This window comes from Ovis aries, chromosome 1 (assembly GCF_016772045.2).
Source record: "Ovis aries strain OAR_USU_Benz2616 breed Rambouillet chromosome 1, ARS-UI_Ramb_v3.0, whole genome shotgun sequence".
Lineage (NCBI taxonomy): Eukaryota > Metazoa > Chordata > Mammalia > Artiodactyla > Bovidae > Ovis > Ovis aries.
This window is the reverse complement of record NC_056054.1, coordinates 95,472,833-95,492,713: the sequence shown is the minus strand read 5'-3', so window position 1 is coordinate 95,492,713 and position 19,881 is coordinate 95,472,833. Positions and strand designations below refer to the sequence as shown.

The following is a 19,881-nucleotide window of genomic DNA, read 5'->3' as shown; positions in this document are numbered from 1 at the left end:
ACCTGAAAGCAATTTGGTGGCCAACCATTTTTTTTTAACTGACTATAATGAAGGAATAGGGGATAATGGTTCTGAATGTAATGACAGATTTGTCATGGCATGTTTGTGTCTTTGAGCAATACTGTTCATTTTACAGAAGTTCATAAGCTTTTTCCTCTTAATTATGCTGTGTTTGTTATTAATTGATTTTTAGTTGACAATTCAGATTTTATTCTCTGTTAGTAACAAAGGCAGAACCACCTAAATGATCAGTAATAGAAGACCACAGAGAATAAATTAAAGATTCAGTACTGGGGGATCAGTTGGAATGATTTCAGTGGTGAGCCACTAAGAAAGTCAGTTGGAAAAACTGAAATGATTATTGTTGGAGATAACAAATAACTTTTATCCTAGCGTACACATAACCAAACAAGGGATTCAGGCACAGTTAGCATAAAATCATTTACAATTTGTTAAGTAGACACACCCAAGCCCTCATCAAAACTTATAATCCTTTTTATTGTCTTTATTTTCTTTTACTGTTTTTACTTACTACAAAAGCAATGCATGCTCACTAGAGGGAAAAAAAAAGATGTATATCCTAATAGCATAATGTCTCTAGCATCCAAACTGTGAGAATCAAACAGAAGGTGCTGGGGATCTTGGTCAGCCCTTACACCTATATGAGGCATCTTTCAAGGGCCTAGTTCAAGTCCCAACTTCTTTATCATCCTTTCCTAATCAGTCTTATTAACTTTGACATCTCCCTTTTCTGAGGAAAGATGCCAACCATTTGGTACTATTATTTAGCTGTTTCACATGTCTGTGTGTTATGCTACGAGTAAAATATTAGTTGCACAGTAGAGAGACATCCTTATTAGGCTCCATTGCTGGGCCCTATAGTCCTGTGAAAGTCATATTCTAAGTATTCAGCAAGTCCTTGTTTAGTCATAATAAATCAGTAACTCATTTAGAAAATGATAGGAAATTATTCACGTGTTGAATGATTTACAGGAAGTAGAAGAACCAGAGCCTGTTTTACAAGAGAGTCCTCGTGTTCCCATCTTCCAAAACCTGAATGTGTCTTGCCCCAATGGGCTCCAAGTGACCTTCACTGGGCAAGAGTCCCCAGGTGAGTGCTGGTGAGGGGAATGCGGAGGCAAGGGAGGAGGGAAGTTACATAGAAAACACTTGAATCACCATTGCAATTGTGTACTTTCCTACCAGTTAGATACGTTTATTGATAATGAATAATGGGCTAATAGTAATCACCATTTTTGAGCACTTACTCTGAGCCAGACACTAAGTACTTAACATACATGACAAAATACAACTACTGTACTCTAAGTCCTACTAATTTCATTTCACAAAATAAATTGAGACATCAGAAGATTCAGTATCTTTCCCCATGTCACTCAATTCCTACGTGGCAGAGATAAAATGCCATTCTTGGTCCAGTGCTGGCAAAGCTAATGCTCTCAATAACTACAATGTGTTTCTGTGTTCTTGCCTCTACAAAGGGCTACATGTACAGAACTTTGCTGATCTAATCAAAGCAAAGGACAGTGAGCACAGAGTTGATTGAGATAAGTGCAGATTAAATGGATGAAGAAAACCAGTTTTGTTTCCAGGTAGCAGCATATACTTTTAGAGGGTGCGTGCATGCTAAGTTGCTTCAGTCGTGTCCAACCCCTTGCGACCCCATGGACTGTGGCCCGCCAAGCTTCTCTGTCCATGGGATTCTCCAGGCAAGAACACTGGAGTGGGTTTCTGTACCCTCCTCCAGGGGTTCTTCCCAACCCAGGGATCAATCCTGTGTCTCTTACATCTCCTGCATTGGCAGGTGGGTTCTTACCACTAGCGCCACCTGGGAAGCCCATACTGTTACAGAGTTTATGGCACCTTATTAAGATGAACAAGTACAATAGGACTTATTTAACTAATCCAATACAGAGAGGACATCCATAGTGGTGATTTGACTTGAATATCATTTAAATGGAGACCCACTATTGCAGTAGAATTGGAAGAGGCAACAAAGCAAGCTGCTGAGCTGGGATTCGGGTTCTAATTAATTGTATAGCCCTTATTAGAGCTTACTGCCTCAGGGCCATAGTTCCCCACTTGATAAATGTTATATTGTATCAGTGAATCACATTTTTTTTTCACAACCGAATACCCTCTTTATTATAATTCATGTGTGTGTGTGTGTGTGTGTGTGTGTGTGCATGCACTCAGTCACCCGGTCAAGTCCAACTCTTTGCATCCCCATGAACTGTAGCCCACCAGGCTCCTCTGTCCATGGGATTCTCCAGGTAAGAATTCAGGAGTGGGTTGCCATTTTCTACTGTAGGAGATCTTTCCTACCTAGGGATCAAACTCGTGCCTCCTGCATTGGCATGAGGATTCTTCACCATTGAACCACTTGGGAAGCCCCTCCTGTAATTCCCTTATGTATCCCATATTTGAAAAGTGTATCCATCAAAGATAAAGAGTATGCTAACTGAAAAGCAATTCAGTGGTATATTCACTTGCCAGCCAAATGAGAAGAAACAATATTGTAGCTATTATGTCTCAGTTTTACTTTTATATTAGGCTTTCTGAATCATTAAAAATAGACTCTGGACCTTTGTTTCTATTTCTGAGAATTCCTAGTGGTCCAAGTTTTCCATGATGGGATCAGTTGTGTGTGTTACTAAGACTGAAGGCCCTGGAGGGTCTTCCAAAGTCAAACATGCTATGAATGTGCTGAGAGGGATATTATTTTCAAGTTCAGAGACATAATTGTTTGCTGCTTGTTTTCTTGATTCTATTATCAAACCACAGCTTAATACTTGTTTTACCTGTCTTTTCTGTTAGTTTCATTTCCTAGTCTGATGTTTTCATCTTTGTGTTTGAGTGGACAGTGTAATTAATAATGACTCTGCCTGGAACACATAATCTTTCTAAAATGTTCCATGTATTGTGTGCTAAGTCACTTCAGTAGTGTCTGACTCTTTGTTACCCTATGGACTATAGCCCTCCAGGTTCCTCTGTCCATAGAATTCCCCAAGCAAGAATTCTAGAGTGGGTGGCCATGCCCTCCACTAGGGGATCTTCCGGGCCCAGGGACTGAACCCACATCTCTGCATCTCCTGCGTTGGCAAGCAGGTTCTTTACCACTAGTGCCACCTGGGAAGCCCATGTATTATGTATATGCCAATTCAAGTCTGAACATAATGACAACCTAAACATCAAAGTAGCACTGTCTTCATAGGATCAGCCTAGGGCAAGGGAAAGAAGGTGACATACTGTAAGAAGAAAGAACCTAGAAACTTGAGTACTTTTCAGGGTGACCCTGAACAAGTTAACCACCCGCCACCCTGAATTTCTTCATTTATAAAATAACATTATCTACTAAACAGGATTGTTGTAAACATTAAATGATAAAATACTCTCTAATCTGGAGACTATTCCTGCAGTGTTAGGTTGTTATTTGTTTGATTTTAGTCATGGTAGCAGTGGTTGTTTTTGCAGTATAAGGGAAAGGCTGAGCACAGAGACTTTCTTTCAAATCTTAGCTCTTACTAGCTGTGTGACCTTAAAGAAGTTACCCTCCATTAATTTATCTGAAAACTCTGGAAAATAAAAGTATCTACCTTAAAGAGTTGTTGAGGTAGGCTGAGCAAAATACACATACAAAACATTTAAAATGTAGAAATATATCAACAGATGTTTATTATTTTTTTATTATTCCTTCTTTGACCTGAAGGGTACCATGAAGGATGCTCCTTCTAAAATATTTTCCCACTAGCCCTATATAGTCCTTGAAATGCCATCATTTCGTATTAGTAAAGCACTTTATTTTTCCTCCAGAACCAATAGCATTTTATTTTAACTTGTAATACAGAAAAATATAATAGGTAATATAACATACTCATGTGACAGCCAGACAAAATAAAGACTGTTTTCTGTGATACGTTAATCAAAATATTTTTAAAAATTACGTAGTTGTAACCGCAAAGTTCCCACTGTGTTCTATTCCTTTTCTTTCTCCTATAGTAAACAAGATTTAGATTTTTGTGCAAGTAGGTTTGTACAAATATGCTATATGTATGCCTTTATAATAACAAATAATGTGAGTAATGCAACATTTACACAAATTATATTGTAAATATTTTTCTACAAATAGCCTTTTTATTCAATCTCTATTTTGGATATCCAAGATGATACACATGTATCAAATAGATTTATTTAAAAATATAGATAACATGTAATCAAATGAAGAGACTGTGATTTTTTAATGTACTCCATCACTGATAGACATTGGATTTCATGTTAGTAAATAACTTTTTAAATGGAGAAGAGGAAATTATTCAATTAGCAAAACCTGAGTAGGTGCTGTATGCCAGAAATTCTCTATAATAGTACTTTCCTTTGGAGGAATTGATTAGGTGCTTTTCTCCTTGATTGCCAGTTAAGAGTAGAACCATGAGAAAAGTCTGGACTTGGTTAGAGATGAGAGGATTGTGTTAACTTTGAAAGATGGTAAGTGATTTAAAAAGAATGGGTCTGAGTGAATGACTTCTCCTGGGGCTCCAAGCGACTGGGGAACTGCCAGGGAGCATTGTGCATCCCTGGAAGAGAGAGAAAAGAAGAGGATGAGAGGAAAATACCAACAGGAAAAAAAGGCAATATCTAAGACAGCATAACTAACTGCTCCCTTCCTAATTTTGTCCTGAAATTTCCTGAACATCAGTAGAGAGAATGGCTAATTCATGAAGAAAGTGCCTATTAAGTAAATGGCCTTATTTACTATATATGACAGTAAGAAAGGCAACGAAAAGGGACTTTTCTGGTGGTCCAGTCGCTAAGGATCTGCCTGCCAGTGCAGAGGACACAGGTTCTATCCCTGGTCTGAGAACACCAGGATGCCATGGAGCAACTAACCCTGTGCATCACACTACTGAGCCTGCACACCTAGAGCCTGCGGTCTGCAACAAGAGAGGCCACCACACCAAGAAGCCCACGGACCTCAGCTAGAGAAAGCCAAAGCAACAAAGAAGGCCCAGCACGGCCATAAGAAAATAATTTTTTTAAAGGCAGCAAATAACCCATATTTGGGCCATCTTTCATGACCTGAAAACTGTCCTAGTGTCCAGATAGAAACAAAATAATGAAAAAAATTAAGAAGATGAAATTCCAGCCACACAGCATTGCCCAGTTCACAGTAAGCCTTTTTTTTTTTTTTAACCTCTCTCTCTCTTTTTAAGATCAATATATTGTAGGTGAGGAACCCACTTGGGATATCATGGTCCGACAGAACTACCCCCAGAAGGTGAGGCACTATGAGTTCTACAAAATGGTGATGCCACCGCTGGAGCAGGAAGCATCGAGAGTTATCACCAGTCAAGGGACTGTTGTCAAATACATGCTGGATGGATCCACACAGGTAAAGGAATATATTAAATTACTCTTTCCTGCTGCAAAGTAAAATACAAACAAGCTGGAGGTGGGTAATAGTGCTATGACAGGGAAGAGAAACAACTCATTTGAAAAATGAATAATGCTTTAAAAATGACAAAGAATGTTATCATTGGAAGAAAAACACTACCTTAGATGTTATACCTACTAGACAGATATTGACAGAAACTAAGCATCTGAATGTGATGAAGTTTTAAATGTAGTCATTAGAAAAATTGAAATAGAGTGAATCATTTCCCAATTACAGAGAGGAAGGGTGAAGAGTGGAAAATCGTAAAACAAGTCAAACTGACAAAATACATGAAATGAAAATAAACAAAGCAGAAAAACTCATGTACACCCATGGTGGATTCATGTCAATGTATGGCAAAACCAATACAGTATTGTAAAGTAAAATAAAGTAAAAATAAAAATTAAAAAAAATAATAATAAATAAATAAAAATTTTTTAAAAATGGGAAAAAAAAAGAAAACAAAACAAAGTAATATCATCGTTTTGTGTTATAGTGTTACTGGCTCTGTGGTCTGTGAGCTCCAGATCTCCAAATCATAACATGCTTTATACTATCAGATCTGCAAGTCAGCAAGTTGCACTTCGTTATTTTTAACCTATTGCAGTTTGACACACAGTGTTGTTAACCAGTTTCTTCCTCATCTCTTAGAATGCTCCCCTTTGGCTTTTTCTTCAGATTCTCTTTGCAGATGGGACTGTGAGCAGTAGTCCCGATTCAGGTCCTGTCAGTCTTCCTACTGACGTGCCGGCCAGTGCTCACAGTGCTGACTTGATGGACACAATTTCTCAGCAGAAATCAGAAACAGCACCATCGGAGACTGTCATCACAAAGAAAGGTAGTAACTGAAGCCTCTCAATTTATAATGGATTTAATCAATCCAAGAGCTTAGTAAATGCTCAGTATTATCATTACTATTATTATGCTTATCTTTTTGTTGAATAAATGCAAATTTCAACGGGAATCACAGCTCTACACATTCCTTGATCACTTTGATCTTTTTGTAATAAATAGCAGACATTTTCCTCTATCATTATGTACTCTGAAATGGTGGTGGTGGTCATTTAGTCACTAAGTCATGTCCAGCTCTTGCAACCCCAGGACTGTAACCTGCCAGTCTTCTCTGTCCATGAAATTTTCCAGGCAAGCCATTTCCTTCTCCAGGGGATCTTCCCGACCCAGGGCTTGAACCTGAGTCTCCTGCACTGGAGGCAGATTTTTACCAACTGAGCCACCAGGGACAACGTTAGCTCTAACACCTCGGCTACTGTTTTAGGGTTAGATGAACAATCAGTGATATCAAGGTTCTGGGTAGGTGTCTCTGTCCTCTTTTCCTCAGAATAGCAAGAAGACCACGTCAGCTCCAGGTGTGAGGTCCTCGTGTCGCAACTTCCAAAGCAGAAAGGAAAGAGAGTGAAGAATGCCTGTAATGTGTATAGCTGAGTGACTGTGCTGTATGACAGAGATTGGCACAACATTGAAAATCAATTATACTTCAATTAAAAAAGTAAATTTTAAAATGAAACGAAAGAGGGTGAACATAAGAGTTTTCACATGTCCTTTTTTCCTCTTTCTTTTTTACTTTTTAAATTATGAAAGTATGATAACACATTTACAGGAAACTTGGAAAATACAGAACAAATTTACATACAGTTCCACTATATATTGCCATTATTTTTAAGTAGATAAATTAAGATTTTTAGTATAATTGGTCTCCCACTATTGTGTGAAAATTGTTTAAATCTTGATTATGTTGAATTGATTCATGGTGCTTTTCAGATCTACCAAATCCTTCTACTTCTCTGTATATTCATTCTATTAATTTCTGAGAGTTTGATGCTGAAACTTCACATGTCTTTCTTTATCAGGGAGAAAAATACCTCCAGAGTCCACCAGCAACCCCCTCCCCACCCAGGTCGCCTCTTATATCTCGTTGACTAGACCTGGATGGGGACCTAGGCTGGGGACACAGCATCTGACAGTTTTGGCTTTTCTCTCAGGAGATGAGCACTACTAGTAGGGAGAAAGGAAGGTGGAGAAGACTTGGGTAAGCAATCAACAGTGTCTGTCATGATCTAAATTACTTGCTCTCCTCCGAGACAATTGCAGTTTATACCCCTACCTCCAGCACAGTATGAAGATGTCTGCTTCCTCATACCTTAGCCAGTGCTATGGTCAGTCTTCTCATCTTGCTCAGTTTGAAAGGTAATCAACGCATCTTATTATATTATTTTGCCTTTCTTTGATTACTGGTGAGATTAAACATTTAAAGATGCTTATTGCTTTTTTTTTCCTTTGTGTGAATTTTCTATTCACATCTTTCCTTGGTTTACTGTTGAGATGCTCATCATTTTCATTTTAAGAAATCTTTATATATAGGAGATGTGTGCCTGTGTAGCAGGTACAATTCTGGCTATTTTAAAATATTAAATTAGCAAATCCTCACAATGGCTCCATGAGGTATATATCTATATATATCTTAATAATTTCAATTTATAGACAAGGTAATTGTGACACAGGTTAAGTAAGTTCCTTGAGATTTCTCAGCTAGTCAGTGGTAAAGTTGGGATTTGAGCCAGGGCAACTAATCCCTAAATTATACTGTCATGCGTTACAAATTTTTCTCAATGTCTCATATGCCTTTAATAATCTGTGAGACCAAGATTTAATCTTTTTTTCTCAAGTTCACAGCTCACCACAGTATCCAGGAACCCTCATAGGAAGGCAAAGTGAATTCTTTATTGTAACTCAAAATTTAGAGAAATACTGGGTCATGCTTCCCAGGTGGTGCTAGTGGTAAGAACCCACCTGCCAGTGCAGGAGACTAAAAGACTCAGGTTTGATCCCTGGTTTGGGAAGATCCCCTGGAGAAGGAAATGGCAACTCACTCCAGTATTCTTGCCTGGAGAATCCCATGGACAGAAGAGCGTGGCGGGCTATAATTCATGGGATTGCAAATGAGTTGGACATGACTTAAGCGACTTAGCAGCAGCAGCTATGCCATGCTAAGTTGCTTCAGTCTTGTCCAACTCTTTGAGATCCCATGGATTATAGCCCACTAGGCTCTTCTGTCCATGGGATTCTCCAGCAACCCAGGATCTCTTTGACTCCCTGCACTGACCGGCATGCTCTTTACCACTAGCACCACCTGGGAAGCCCCCTGCAAAAGCAGCTCGTTCCTTTGGTCTCTATAGTAGTTCTATTTTGTTTTCTTCCATAATGTTTTCCACAGTGACTGTATCAATTTAATTTCTCCCAGTAGTGTGTAACAGTTCTTTGTTCTCCAAACCGGCTCCAGCATTTGTTACCTGTGTCCTTTTTGATGACAGCCATTCTGAGAGGTGTGAGGTAGTATCTCATTGTAGTTGATTTGCATTTCTCTGATGATTAGGGATGTTGAGCATCTTTTCATGTCCCTGTTGGCTATCTGCCCTTCCTCTTTGGAAAAATGTCTATTCAGTTCTTCTGCCCATTTTTTAATCAGTTTTTTTTTTAAATATTGAGTTGTCTGAACTATTTATATATGTTGGATTTTAACTCCTTATCAGTCATATCATTTGCAAATATTTCCTCCCATTCAGTAAGTTGCCTTTTCATTTTATCGATGGCTTTCTTTACTATGCAATATCCAAAAAACCCCAAAACCAGTCATTCAAGAAGATACACCCCAATGTTCATAACAATGTTATTTGCAAGTACCAAGATATGGAAGCAACCTAAGCATCCATCAAGAGGTGAATGGACAAAGAAGATGTGGGAAGATGTGGGACATATATACCATGGACCACTGCTGCTGCTGCTGCTGCTGCTAAGGTGCTTCAGTCGTGTCCGACTCTGTGCGACCCCATAGACGGCAGCCCACCAGGCTCCCCCATCCCTGAGATTCTCCAGGCAAGAACACTGGAGTGGGCTGCCATTGCCTTCTCCAATGCAGGAACATGAAAAGTGAAAGTTAAGTCGCTCAGTCGTGTCTGACTCTTCGCAACCCCATGGACTGCAGCCTACCAGGCTCCTCCATCCATGGGGCTTTCCAGGCAAGAGTACTGGAGTGGGATGCCATTGCCTTCTCCGAACAATGGAATACTACTCATCCATAAAAAAAGGATGAAAATGTACTATTTGCAGCAATATGGATGGACTTTGAGGGCATTATACTAAGTGAAATAAATCATATACAGAAAGATAAATGCTGTATGATATCACTTTTATGTGAAATCTAAAAAATACAGCAAACTAATGAATATAACAAAAAGGAGGCAAACTCACAGGTATAGAGAAGAAACGTAGTTACAATGGGGAGAGGAAAGAGGAAAAGGACAGTATAGGGGTGGAGGATTAAGAGGTACAAACTATTAGATATAAAATTAACTACAAGGATATATTGTAAAACATAGGTTATATAACTGGAATTTTATAATGTCTATCAATGAAACATAGCCTTTAAAAATCATGACTCACTATATTGTATACCTGTAACTTATATAATATTGCACAGCAACTGCACTTCAATTAAAAAAACAATGAAATAGATTTTTCTTGGATAGTAGCAGAAGATTCCTTGTTGGAGAAGTGGATGAAAGTATTCCTATAGCTTTTGAGACTTCCCAGCTCAATAGCTCTCTCTCATGTCTACAAGAGGACTTGATGTAAGGGTGGTCTGCATAGCTGCTTCTCTAACTGCCTGATTCCAGAGTCTTCTGCCTCCAGAGTAATGTGTCCAGATTTCTTCACAGCTCTTAAATCTAAGGTGACACAATCTCTCGTTTCTGAAGTTACCATTTAGTAACTAATTCGTGTCCAACTCTGTGCCCCCATGGAATGCAGCACGCCAGGCTTCCCTGTCTTTCACTATCTCTCAGAGTTTGCTCAAAATCACGTCCATTGAGTCAGTGATGCCGTCTAGCCATCTCATCCTCTGTTACCCACTTCTCCTCCTGCCCTCAGTGGCATCAGGGTCTTTTCCAGTGAATTGATTGTTCGCATCGAATGGCCAAAGTAGTGGAGCTTTAGCATCAGTCCTTCCAATGAATATTCAGGGTTGATTTCCTTTAGGGTTGACTGTTATGATCTCCTTGTTTTCCAAGGGACTCTCAAGGGTCTTCTCTAGCACCGTGGTTCAAAAGCTTCAATTCTTCCTCACTCAGCCTTCTTTATAGTCCAACTCTCATATCTGTACATGACTACTGGAAAAACCATAGCTTTGACTAAGAAGACCTTTGTTGGCAAAGTGATGTCTTTGCTTTTTAATACACTGTCTAAGTTTGCCATAGCTTTTCTTCCAAAGAGTAAGCATCTTTTCATTTCATGGCTGTCACCATCCACAAACTTTATTTTTTAGAGCAATTTTAGTTTTACAGGAAAAAAAAAAATAGCAGAAAGTAGACAGAATTCCCAAAGTCTCCCTCTCTTCCAGGCTCAGTTTTTCCCTATTTTTACCATCTCAAAAGTGTGCTACATTTGTTACAACTGAAGAACCAATGTTGACACATTATTATTAACTCAAGTCCATATAGTTTACATTAAGGTTCTCTTTTTGTGTTGTACAGTTCTATGAATTATGACAAATTATGTCATGAATCCACCATTTCAATATTATACAGGATAGTTTCACTCTCTGATATATCCCCTAGGCTCTACTTATTCAAATTTCTCCTTTCTCTGACCCTGACCCATCCCTGCCTAGAACACCTGGAAGCCTCTGATCTTTTTATTTTCTCCATTGTTTTGCCATTTTGAGAATATCACATCATTGGAATCAGATAACATGCAGCCTTTGTAGACTGTCTGCTTTCACTTAGCGATATGCATTTAAGATTCCTCCAGGTCTTTTCATGACTTGGTAGTTCATTTCTTATCACAGAATAATACTCCGCTGTATATATGTGCAATGGTTTATCCATCCACCTACTGAGGGATATATTGGTTGCTTCCAGGTTTTGGGCAATTATAAATAAAGCTGCTTATGAACATCTGCATGCATGCAACTGTGTAAGAAACTTTATAAGAAATAGCCAGAGCCTCTTCCAAAGAGGCTGCACTCTTTTGCACTCTCATCAGCAATTAATAAGAGTTCCTGTTGCCCCCTGTTCTTCTCAGCATTTGGTATTGTTAGTTTTTGGGTTTTAGCCCAAAGTGGTTGTCTGAGGATGCTTTACAAATAGCTGAGGAAAGAAGAAAAGTGAAAGGCAGGGGAGAAAAGGAAAGATATTCCCTTTAGTAAGCAGAGAAAAGGCCTTTTAAAATGAATGATGCCAAGAAATAGAGGAAAACAATAGAATGAGAAAGACTAGAGATCTTGTCAAGAAAATTGGGGATATCAAGGAAACATTTTGTGTGAGGATGGGCACAATAAAGAACTAAATGATAAGGATCTAACAGGAGCAAAAAAGATTAAGAAGAGGTGGCAAAAATACACAGAACTGTTTAAAAAAATCTTAATGACCCAGATAACTATGATGGTGTGGTTACTCACCTAGAGCCGGACAAATGTGTGAGGTCAAGTGGGCCTTACCAAGCATTACTATGAACAAAGCTAATGGAGGTGACAGAATTCCAACTGAGCTATTTAAAACCCTAAAAGGTGATGCTGTCAAAGTACTATACTCACTATATCTGAAAATTTGGAAAACTCATAAGTGGCCACAGGACTGGAAAAGTCAGTTTTCATTCCAATCCCAAAGACAGGTAATGCCAAAAAATGTTCAAACTACTTCACAACTGCACTAATTTCACATACTAGCCAGGTTTTACTCAAAATCCTTCAAGCTAGGCTTTAGCAGTACATGAACCAAGAACTTCCAGATGTACAAGCTAGGTCTAGAAAAGGCAGACCAACCAGAGATCAAATTGCCTACATTCACTGGATCATGGACAGATCAAGGGAGTTCCAGAAAAAAACATCTACTTCTGCTTCATTAACTGTGCTAAAGCCTTTGACTGTGTGGATCACAACAAACTGGAAAATTCTTAAAGAGATGGGAATACCAGACCACCTTACTTGTTTACTAAGAAAGCTTCATGTGGGTCAAGAAGCAATAGTTAGAACCAGACATGGAATGATCTGGTTCAAAATTCAAACTGGTTCAAAACTGGGAAAGGAGTATGACAAGGCTCTATATTGTCATCCTGCTTATTTAGCTTATATGCAGAGTACATGCATGCTCATTAAGTTGCTTCAGTCATGTCTGATTCTTTATGACCCTATGGACTGTAGCCCGCCAGGCTCCTCTGTCCATGGGATTCTCTAGGCAAAATGCTGGAGTGGACTGCCATTTCCTCCTCCAGGGGATCTTCCCAACTCAGGGATCAAACCCATGCCTCCTGTGCCTCCCCCATTGCAGGCAGGTTCTTTACCTGCTGAGCCATTGGGGAAGCCTCACAAATTATTAGAGAAATGCAGATTAAAACTACAATGAGATATCATCTCACACCAGTCAGAATGGCCATCATCAAAAAATCTACAAATAATAAATGCTGGAAAGGATGTGGAGAAAAGGGAACCCTCTTTTATCGTTGGTGGGAATGTAAACTGCAACAGCCACTATGGAAAACAGTATGGAGATTCCTTAAAAAATGAGAAATAAAACTACCATATGACCCAACAATCCCACTACTGAGCATTCACTCTGAGAAAACCATAATTGAAAAAGACACATGTACCCCAGTGTTCATAGCAGCACTGTTTATAGTAGCTAGGACATGGATGTAACCTAGATGTCCATCAACAGATCAATGGATAAAGAAAATGTGAGATAGATATATATATATATGTGTGTATATATATATATATATATATATAAAATGGAATATTACTCAGCCATAAAAAATAACAAATCTGAGTCTGTTCCAGGGAGATGGGTGAACTTAGAACCTATTTTACAGAGTGAAGTAAGTCAGAAACAGAAAAACAAATATGTATATTAACATATACATATGGAATCTAGAAAAATGGTATTGAGCCTATTTGCAGGGGAGGAATGGAGATGCAGATATATAGAGAGAATGGACTTGTGGGCACAGTGGGTAAAGGAAAGAGTGGGATGATTGGAGAAATTAGCATCGACATATATGCACTACCGTGTGTAAAACAGATAGCTGGCATGAAGTTGCTGTATGATACAAGGAGCTCAGCCTGATGCTCTGTGATGACCTAAAGGGGCGAAGTCGGGGGAGGGGAGGGAGGCTCAAGAGGGAGATGATACAAGTATAATTATGGTGAATTTGCATTGTTGAATGGCAGAAACCAACACAGCATTGTTAAGCAGTTTTCCTCCAACTAAAAATTAATATCCTTTGGTTTTTTTAATTATGTAGAAATGTACCAAGAATTATCACTTCACAGACGTTTTAGAAACAGACAATAGGCCATATTTGCCCCATATTCAAACTTTGACCATTTTTATTCTATATCCTTACAGACTTTTTAATGTACAATGTCAATTTATTCAGTAGAAGTATATTTAAAGTTTTTGAAAGGGTAGAATAGCTTCTTCACTCCTTATCATTTAATCCTTAGTTCTTTAAATCTGAAATAATCTAAGTCCTTTCATTGTTTTCAGATTTGCTTTTGTATATTTTGAAAATATGATTTTAGATACTTAAAAATGTAGAATTGTTTTATCTTTATGAGCAATTTAACATTTTATCAGTATACAATGACTTTTTGTTCTAGGATTCTGGTTTTTTTGCCCTAATACTGATTTTGCTTATATTATTATAGCTACACCAGCTATTGTTTAGTACTTTCCCAGTAAAACGTTTTCCACACTTAATTTTACTTTCTGTGGTTTATGTTTAAAAATGTCTCTTGTGAGCAGTGTGCGTGTGTGTTCAGTTGCTTCATTCATGTCTGACTCTTTGCAATCCCATGAAGTATAATCCACCCAGGCTCTCTGTCCATTGGATTATCCCATCAAGAATACTGGAGTGGGTTACCATTTCGTCTTTCAGGGGATCTTCCTGACCAAGAGAATGAACCCCCATCTTATGCAACTCCTGCACTGGCAGGTGGATTCTTTATCACTGAATTACCTGGGAAGCCCCCTTGTGAGCATAATATCAGTCAGTCACCCAGTCATGTCAGACTCTTTGAGACCCCATGGACTGCAGCATGCCAGGCTTCCTTGTCTATCACCAACTCCCGGAGTTTGCTCAAACTCATGTAGGTGTATATTTTAAAATTAGATGATTCTGTGTTTTAACTGGAGATTTTAGGCTACTTATTACCTACCATATTTTCTGAAAATATCTTTATGTTGTCCTCATTCTTAAAGGGGCTTCCTAGGTGACCCCCTGGTAAAGAATCCTCCTGCCAGTGCAGGAGACACAAGTTAGATCCCTGATTCGGGAAGATCCCTGAGAGAAGGAAATGGCAACTCACTCTAGTATTCTTTCCTGGGAAATCCCATGGACAGAAGAACCTGGTGTACTGCAGATCATGGGGTGGCAAAAGATTCAGACATAACTTAGCAACTAAACAACAACATTCTTGAAAGATAACTGCACTAGGTATAGAATTTTAGACTGATAGGTATTTCCTCTTAGTATGTGGGCAATAAAGAACTAAAGAGTCTCTTGATGAAAGTGAAAGAGGAAATGGAAAAAGTTGGCTTAAAATTCTGCATTCAAAAAACTGAGATCATGGCATCCAGTCTCATCACTTCCTGGCAAATAGATGGAGAAACTATGGAAACAGTGAGAGACTTTATTTTGGGGGGCTCCAAAATCACTGCAGATGATGACTGCAGCCATGAAATTAAAAGACACTTGCTCCTTGGAAGAAAAGCTATGACCAATCTAGACAGTGTATTAAAAAGCAGAGAAATTACTTTGCTGACAGAGGTCCATCTAGTCAAAGCTATGGTTTTTCCAGTAGTCATGTATGGATGTGAGAGCTGGACCACAAAGAAAGCTGAGCACCAAAGAATTGATGCTTTTGAACTGTGTTGTTGGAAAAGACCCTTGAGAGTCCCTTGGACTGCAAGGAGATCCAACCCCGTCCATCCTGAAAGAAATCAGTCCTGAATATTCATTGGAAGGACTGATGTTGAAGCTGAAACTCCAATACATTGGCCACCTGGTGCAAAGAACTGACTCATTTGAAAAGACCCTGATGCTGGGAAGGATTCAAAGCAGGAGGAGAAGGGAACAACAGAGAATAAGATGGTTGGATGGCATCACTGACTTGATGAGTTTGAGCAAGCTCTGGGAGTTGGTGATGGACAGGGAAGAGTTGGGCATGACTGAGTGAACTGACTGATGTGGACAATAATTCTTCATACTAGTCTTGCATTCATTTTTACTGTTGAAAAGTTGTCTGTCTATCTAATTGTTGTTGCTTAGAGGATAATCTGGCCGCCTTTAAAACATTTTCTTTTTTAATGCAGTGTCAATATGATTTAACTAGGTATCAGTTCAGTTCAGTCACTCAGTCATGTCCGACTATTTGCAATCCCATGAACGGCAGCACGCCAGGCCTTCCTGTCCATCACCAACTCCCAGAGTTTACCCAAACTCATGTCCATTGAGTTGGTGATGACATGTAACCATCTCATCCTCTGTTGTCCCCTTCTCCTCCTGCCTTCAATCTTTCCCATCAGGGTTTTTTCCAATGAGTCAGTTCTTCACATCAGGTGGCCAAAGTATTGGAGTTTCAGCTTCAACATCAGTCCTTCCAATGAACACCCAGGACTGATCTCCTTTAGGATGGACTGGTTGGATCTCCTTGCAGTCCAAGGGACTCTCAAGAGTCTTCTCCAACACCACAGTTCAAAAGCATCAATTCTTCTGCACTCAGCTTTCTTTATAGTCCAACTCTCACATCCATGCATGACTACTGGAAAAACCATAGCCTTGACTAGATGGACCTTTGTTGGCAAAGTAATGTCTCTGCTTTTTAATATGCTGTCCAGGTTGGTCATAACTTCCCTTGCAAGGAATAAGCGTCTTTTAATTTCATGGCTGCAATCACCATCTGCAGTGGTATATGTTTCTTTTTATTTACCCAAATGAGACTATAATGGGCTTCTTGAATATGTAGATTAGTATGTTTCATTGGTTCTGGAGCTTTCCCAATAATTATCTTTTTTAAGTATTGCTTCTGATCCATTTCTCTCTCCTCTTCCTCTATAATTCCAATTAAACTTATGTTAGAGAACTTTTACCTCTCTTTACATTGGCTCTTTGAGCTTCATTCTAAATAATTTCTACATGTCTATCTTTCAGTTCTCTTTCAGTCCTCTGGAAATACTAATATGTCCAAATTAAGTCTTAGGGCAATGGAAAGGCTTAAATGTATCTAAATGTATCTTTCTTCTTTGGTTCCCCCTGTTAGTTGAGTCAGCATCTTATACCAAGATCCATGCCCTGTTGCACATTTCATGGTTTAAATCTAAACAACCTCCCTGGAGGCAACAATCCTTCACCTTTTTGCAATTTTTTTTTTCCTCAGTCTGAATTTACTTCATCATTGATGCTTGACAATATAGGCAGATCTTGTCTACAGATTACTTGTTACTTATACAAATAGAGTAAATCTACCTTGATAGAGGAACTGAGATAATATTTACAGGGTTCCATGTGAGTTTCCTCGGTTCTGTCCTCTTGTTCCAATTTAATGGTGGGGGGGGGCAGTTTGAGAGGGATGTGCATAAGATGGTTTTAAGTGTAGTAATTAAACTGGACAAATCCTCTCTGTATGAGAGGCCAATGATATGCTTGATTGGTAATGTTCTCCAGATCCAGGGCTGCAGAGAGATGTTTCCTGGAACTGAAATATGACAAAATTAGGGGAATGGAGAGTTAAAATTATACTCTATCATACTAGAGTATAGTAAGTCAAAGAAAATGAATCTGAAATCTTGACAGATCCATGGGAGAAAATGTAGACTTTAAAAAGCTGGGTACAGGGCTCCAAACCTGGAATCTGGGGAGAGGTAAGCATGACTTAAAAGTGTAGAGAATTGATAATAATGTGTATTGTTCCATAGGCAGTGAACTTTCTCTGAATGTGTATTTTTGTGGGAGGTGATGGGAATCCAGACAAGGTTCAAGTGCCAAGAATAAGATATTCATAAACTGTTTTTTTCCTACTTGAGAAATAATATAACTGATGACTACCGCTTGGACTTTCTACACAACAGTGTCTGAGGTAGCCTACACTGTATTAAAACTTAATGAATAATTCTATGTAAAGTGATATTACAGTTAAATTGTTGTATTTGATTTACTTGAACTCCCACAGGAAAAATTCAGAAAAATCAGTCATCTATGGCACATAAAAATGAAAGCCATGAACTTCCCCCAGAAACAGTTCAAACAATAACTCCTATGGATGTTCACTTAGGCACCTGGTTTACAACTACACCTCAAGGAAATCGGATTGGCACCAAAGGATCAGAAAGAATAGCAGACTTGGCCCCATTTTTATCCTTTAAAGCCACAGATCCTATCAATGGAACGGTATGACAAACTATTGTATGTTACAAATTTTTCTAAATCATTAGAGTTGTAAAACAACATGTGGAAGAATGCCTGGCAAATAATAAATTTTCAGTAACTATCTGTTAAGTAGCTGACTTATGTATAAATAGATGGATTCATCTTTCCAAATCTAAAACTACTGTGTGGTTTATTTGACCTAGAGTAATGTATCATGAAATACTAATTCTTGAAGTAAGAGACAGATGATGAATTTTCTATTCCACTTTTAAGGCATATGATTAGTGATATCCTACATTTCTTCATGTTAAATGTATTTGTCTGTATGCCTTATATTCTAGACATGTGGGGCTCTGCCTTGCTTCTACTTCTCGTATGTACCTGACATGAATTGTAGAAATTTGTTCATGATCCTTGACTTCAAATAATTTACAGTATATTTAATGAGATGCTCATATCAAATAACTCAAAAATGCAACAATGCCATAAAGCCTCTATAAAAAGATTTTATTCATAACCTAAGAAAAAGTGATATATGAGTGGTATAGAAAATAATGGTTTTGTTTATCTGTGAAGCAGATGTGAAATTTAAACCCCTGGGATGCACAATAGCATTTCCTATGGGCCAGGCTTTCTGTTAGCCATCTTGGATACATTCTCTATTCAGGCCTCACACCAATGTATATTATACAGACAAGGAAGGTAAGCCTCAGCAAATGAAGTCATGTGGCCAGAAAGTGCTGGAACCAGGTTTGTAGTCAGTGATTGGTGACGAAAAACTGGGCTCTCTCCATTCTTCAGCTATTCCTCTATCATCTTACATGGAGCTTTGCACCTCTAAATCTAAACAAGACAAAGAATTTCCTGCATGCCTCGTCTCTAGTTTTTGGACTTCCAACCTTTGTTTACAACCACATACTGCTAGTCAGAAACAGAATGTCTGCTTCCCATTGAGATAAATTTCATTATCTTACCAAACATGTTTTCCTTTCTTCTTCAGCCTACTTCTGTAACAATTTCATACTCCTCTACCTTGTTTGCTAGTTCTTTCTTATGAGATTCAAAATACATATTATATCAGGATGGCTTTGGTCACTTCAAATAGCTCACTTTAATTCAGCCTCAATACAGATTATTTGGTTTAATATGCAAATTTGATATGTCTTAGTTAATGATCCTTACTTTCTTTTACTGGTAGTGGTGGTGGTTTAGTCACTAAGCCATGTCCAACTCTCTGCGACCCCATGGATTGTAGCTTGCCAGGCTCCTCTGTCCATGGGATTTCCCAGGCAAGGATTTTCCCTGGAGTGGGTTGCTATTTCCTTCTCCGAGGGATCTTCCTGACCCAGGAATTGAACCCAGGTCTCCTGCATTGGCAGGCAGACTCTTTTCCACTGAGCCACCAGGGAAGCCCCTTCCTTTACTGATACCTAGGACCATTATGGTAAGCACAAATTGACAGTTGCGAGCCTGGATTCAGACATAGACACCCAACAGTCTAATCACAACAATGGTAACAAAATTTACTGAGCACTCAGTACTCTTGCCTGGAAAATCCCATGGACGGAGGAGCCTGGTAGGCTGCAGTCCATGGGGTCGCAAAGAGTCGGACACGACTGAGCAACGTCACTTTCACTTTTTACTTTCATGCATTGGAGAAGGAAATGGCAACCCACTCCAGTGTTCTTGCCTGGAGAATCCCAGGGACGGGGGAGCCTGGTGGGCTGCCGTCTGTGGGGTCACACAGAGTCGGACATGACTGAAGCGACTTAGCAGCAGCAGCAGCACCATCCCAGGCCTTGTTCAGTGCTTTCCAGATATAACTTATCTAATTCTCACAAGAAACTATTGCTGTTTCCATTTTACATATGAGACAAAGAAGCTACAAACAGGCTAAATAATTTTTCCAAAATCACTCAGCAAGTGGTAGATTTAGAATGTGGACCCCAAGGTTGCATTCTAGGTCTCAAGGGCTTAACCATTATGCAAATAAA

At 38.9% G+C, this 19,881-nt stretch overlaps 1 protein-coding gene across 4 annotated transcripts in view; it reads left to right on the top strand.

The window, feature by feature from the left end:
• Window positions 1–19,881, top strand: part of SPAG17 (sperm associated antigen 17) — a 259,499-nt gene that overhangs the window by 168,700 nt on the left and 70,918 nt on the right. For 3 of the 4 annotated variants that reach the window (XM_060401722.1, XM_004002384.5, XM_060401725.1), the window contains 4 exons: window positions 994–1,111; window positions 5,229–5,407; window positions 6,128–6,287; window positions 17,691–17,908. In XM_060401722.1, the coding sequence (XP_060257705.1) occupies window positions 994–1,111; window positions 5,229–5,407; window positions 6,128–6,287; window positions 17,691–17,908 (675 nt within the window). The remainder of the gene's footprint in view (window positions 1–993; window positions 1,112–5,228; window positions 5,408–6,127; window positions 6,288–17,690; window positions 17,909–19,881) is intronic. The other variant, XM_060401717.1, reaches the window with a different exon arrangement.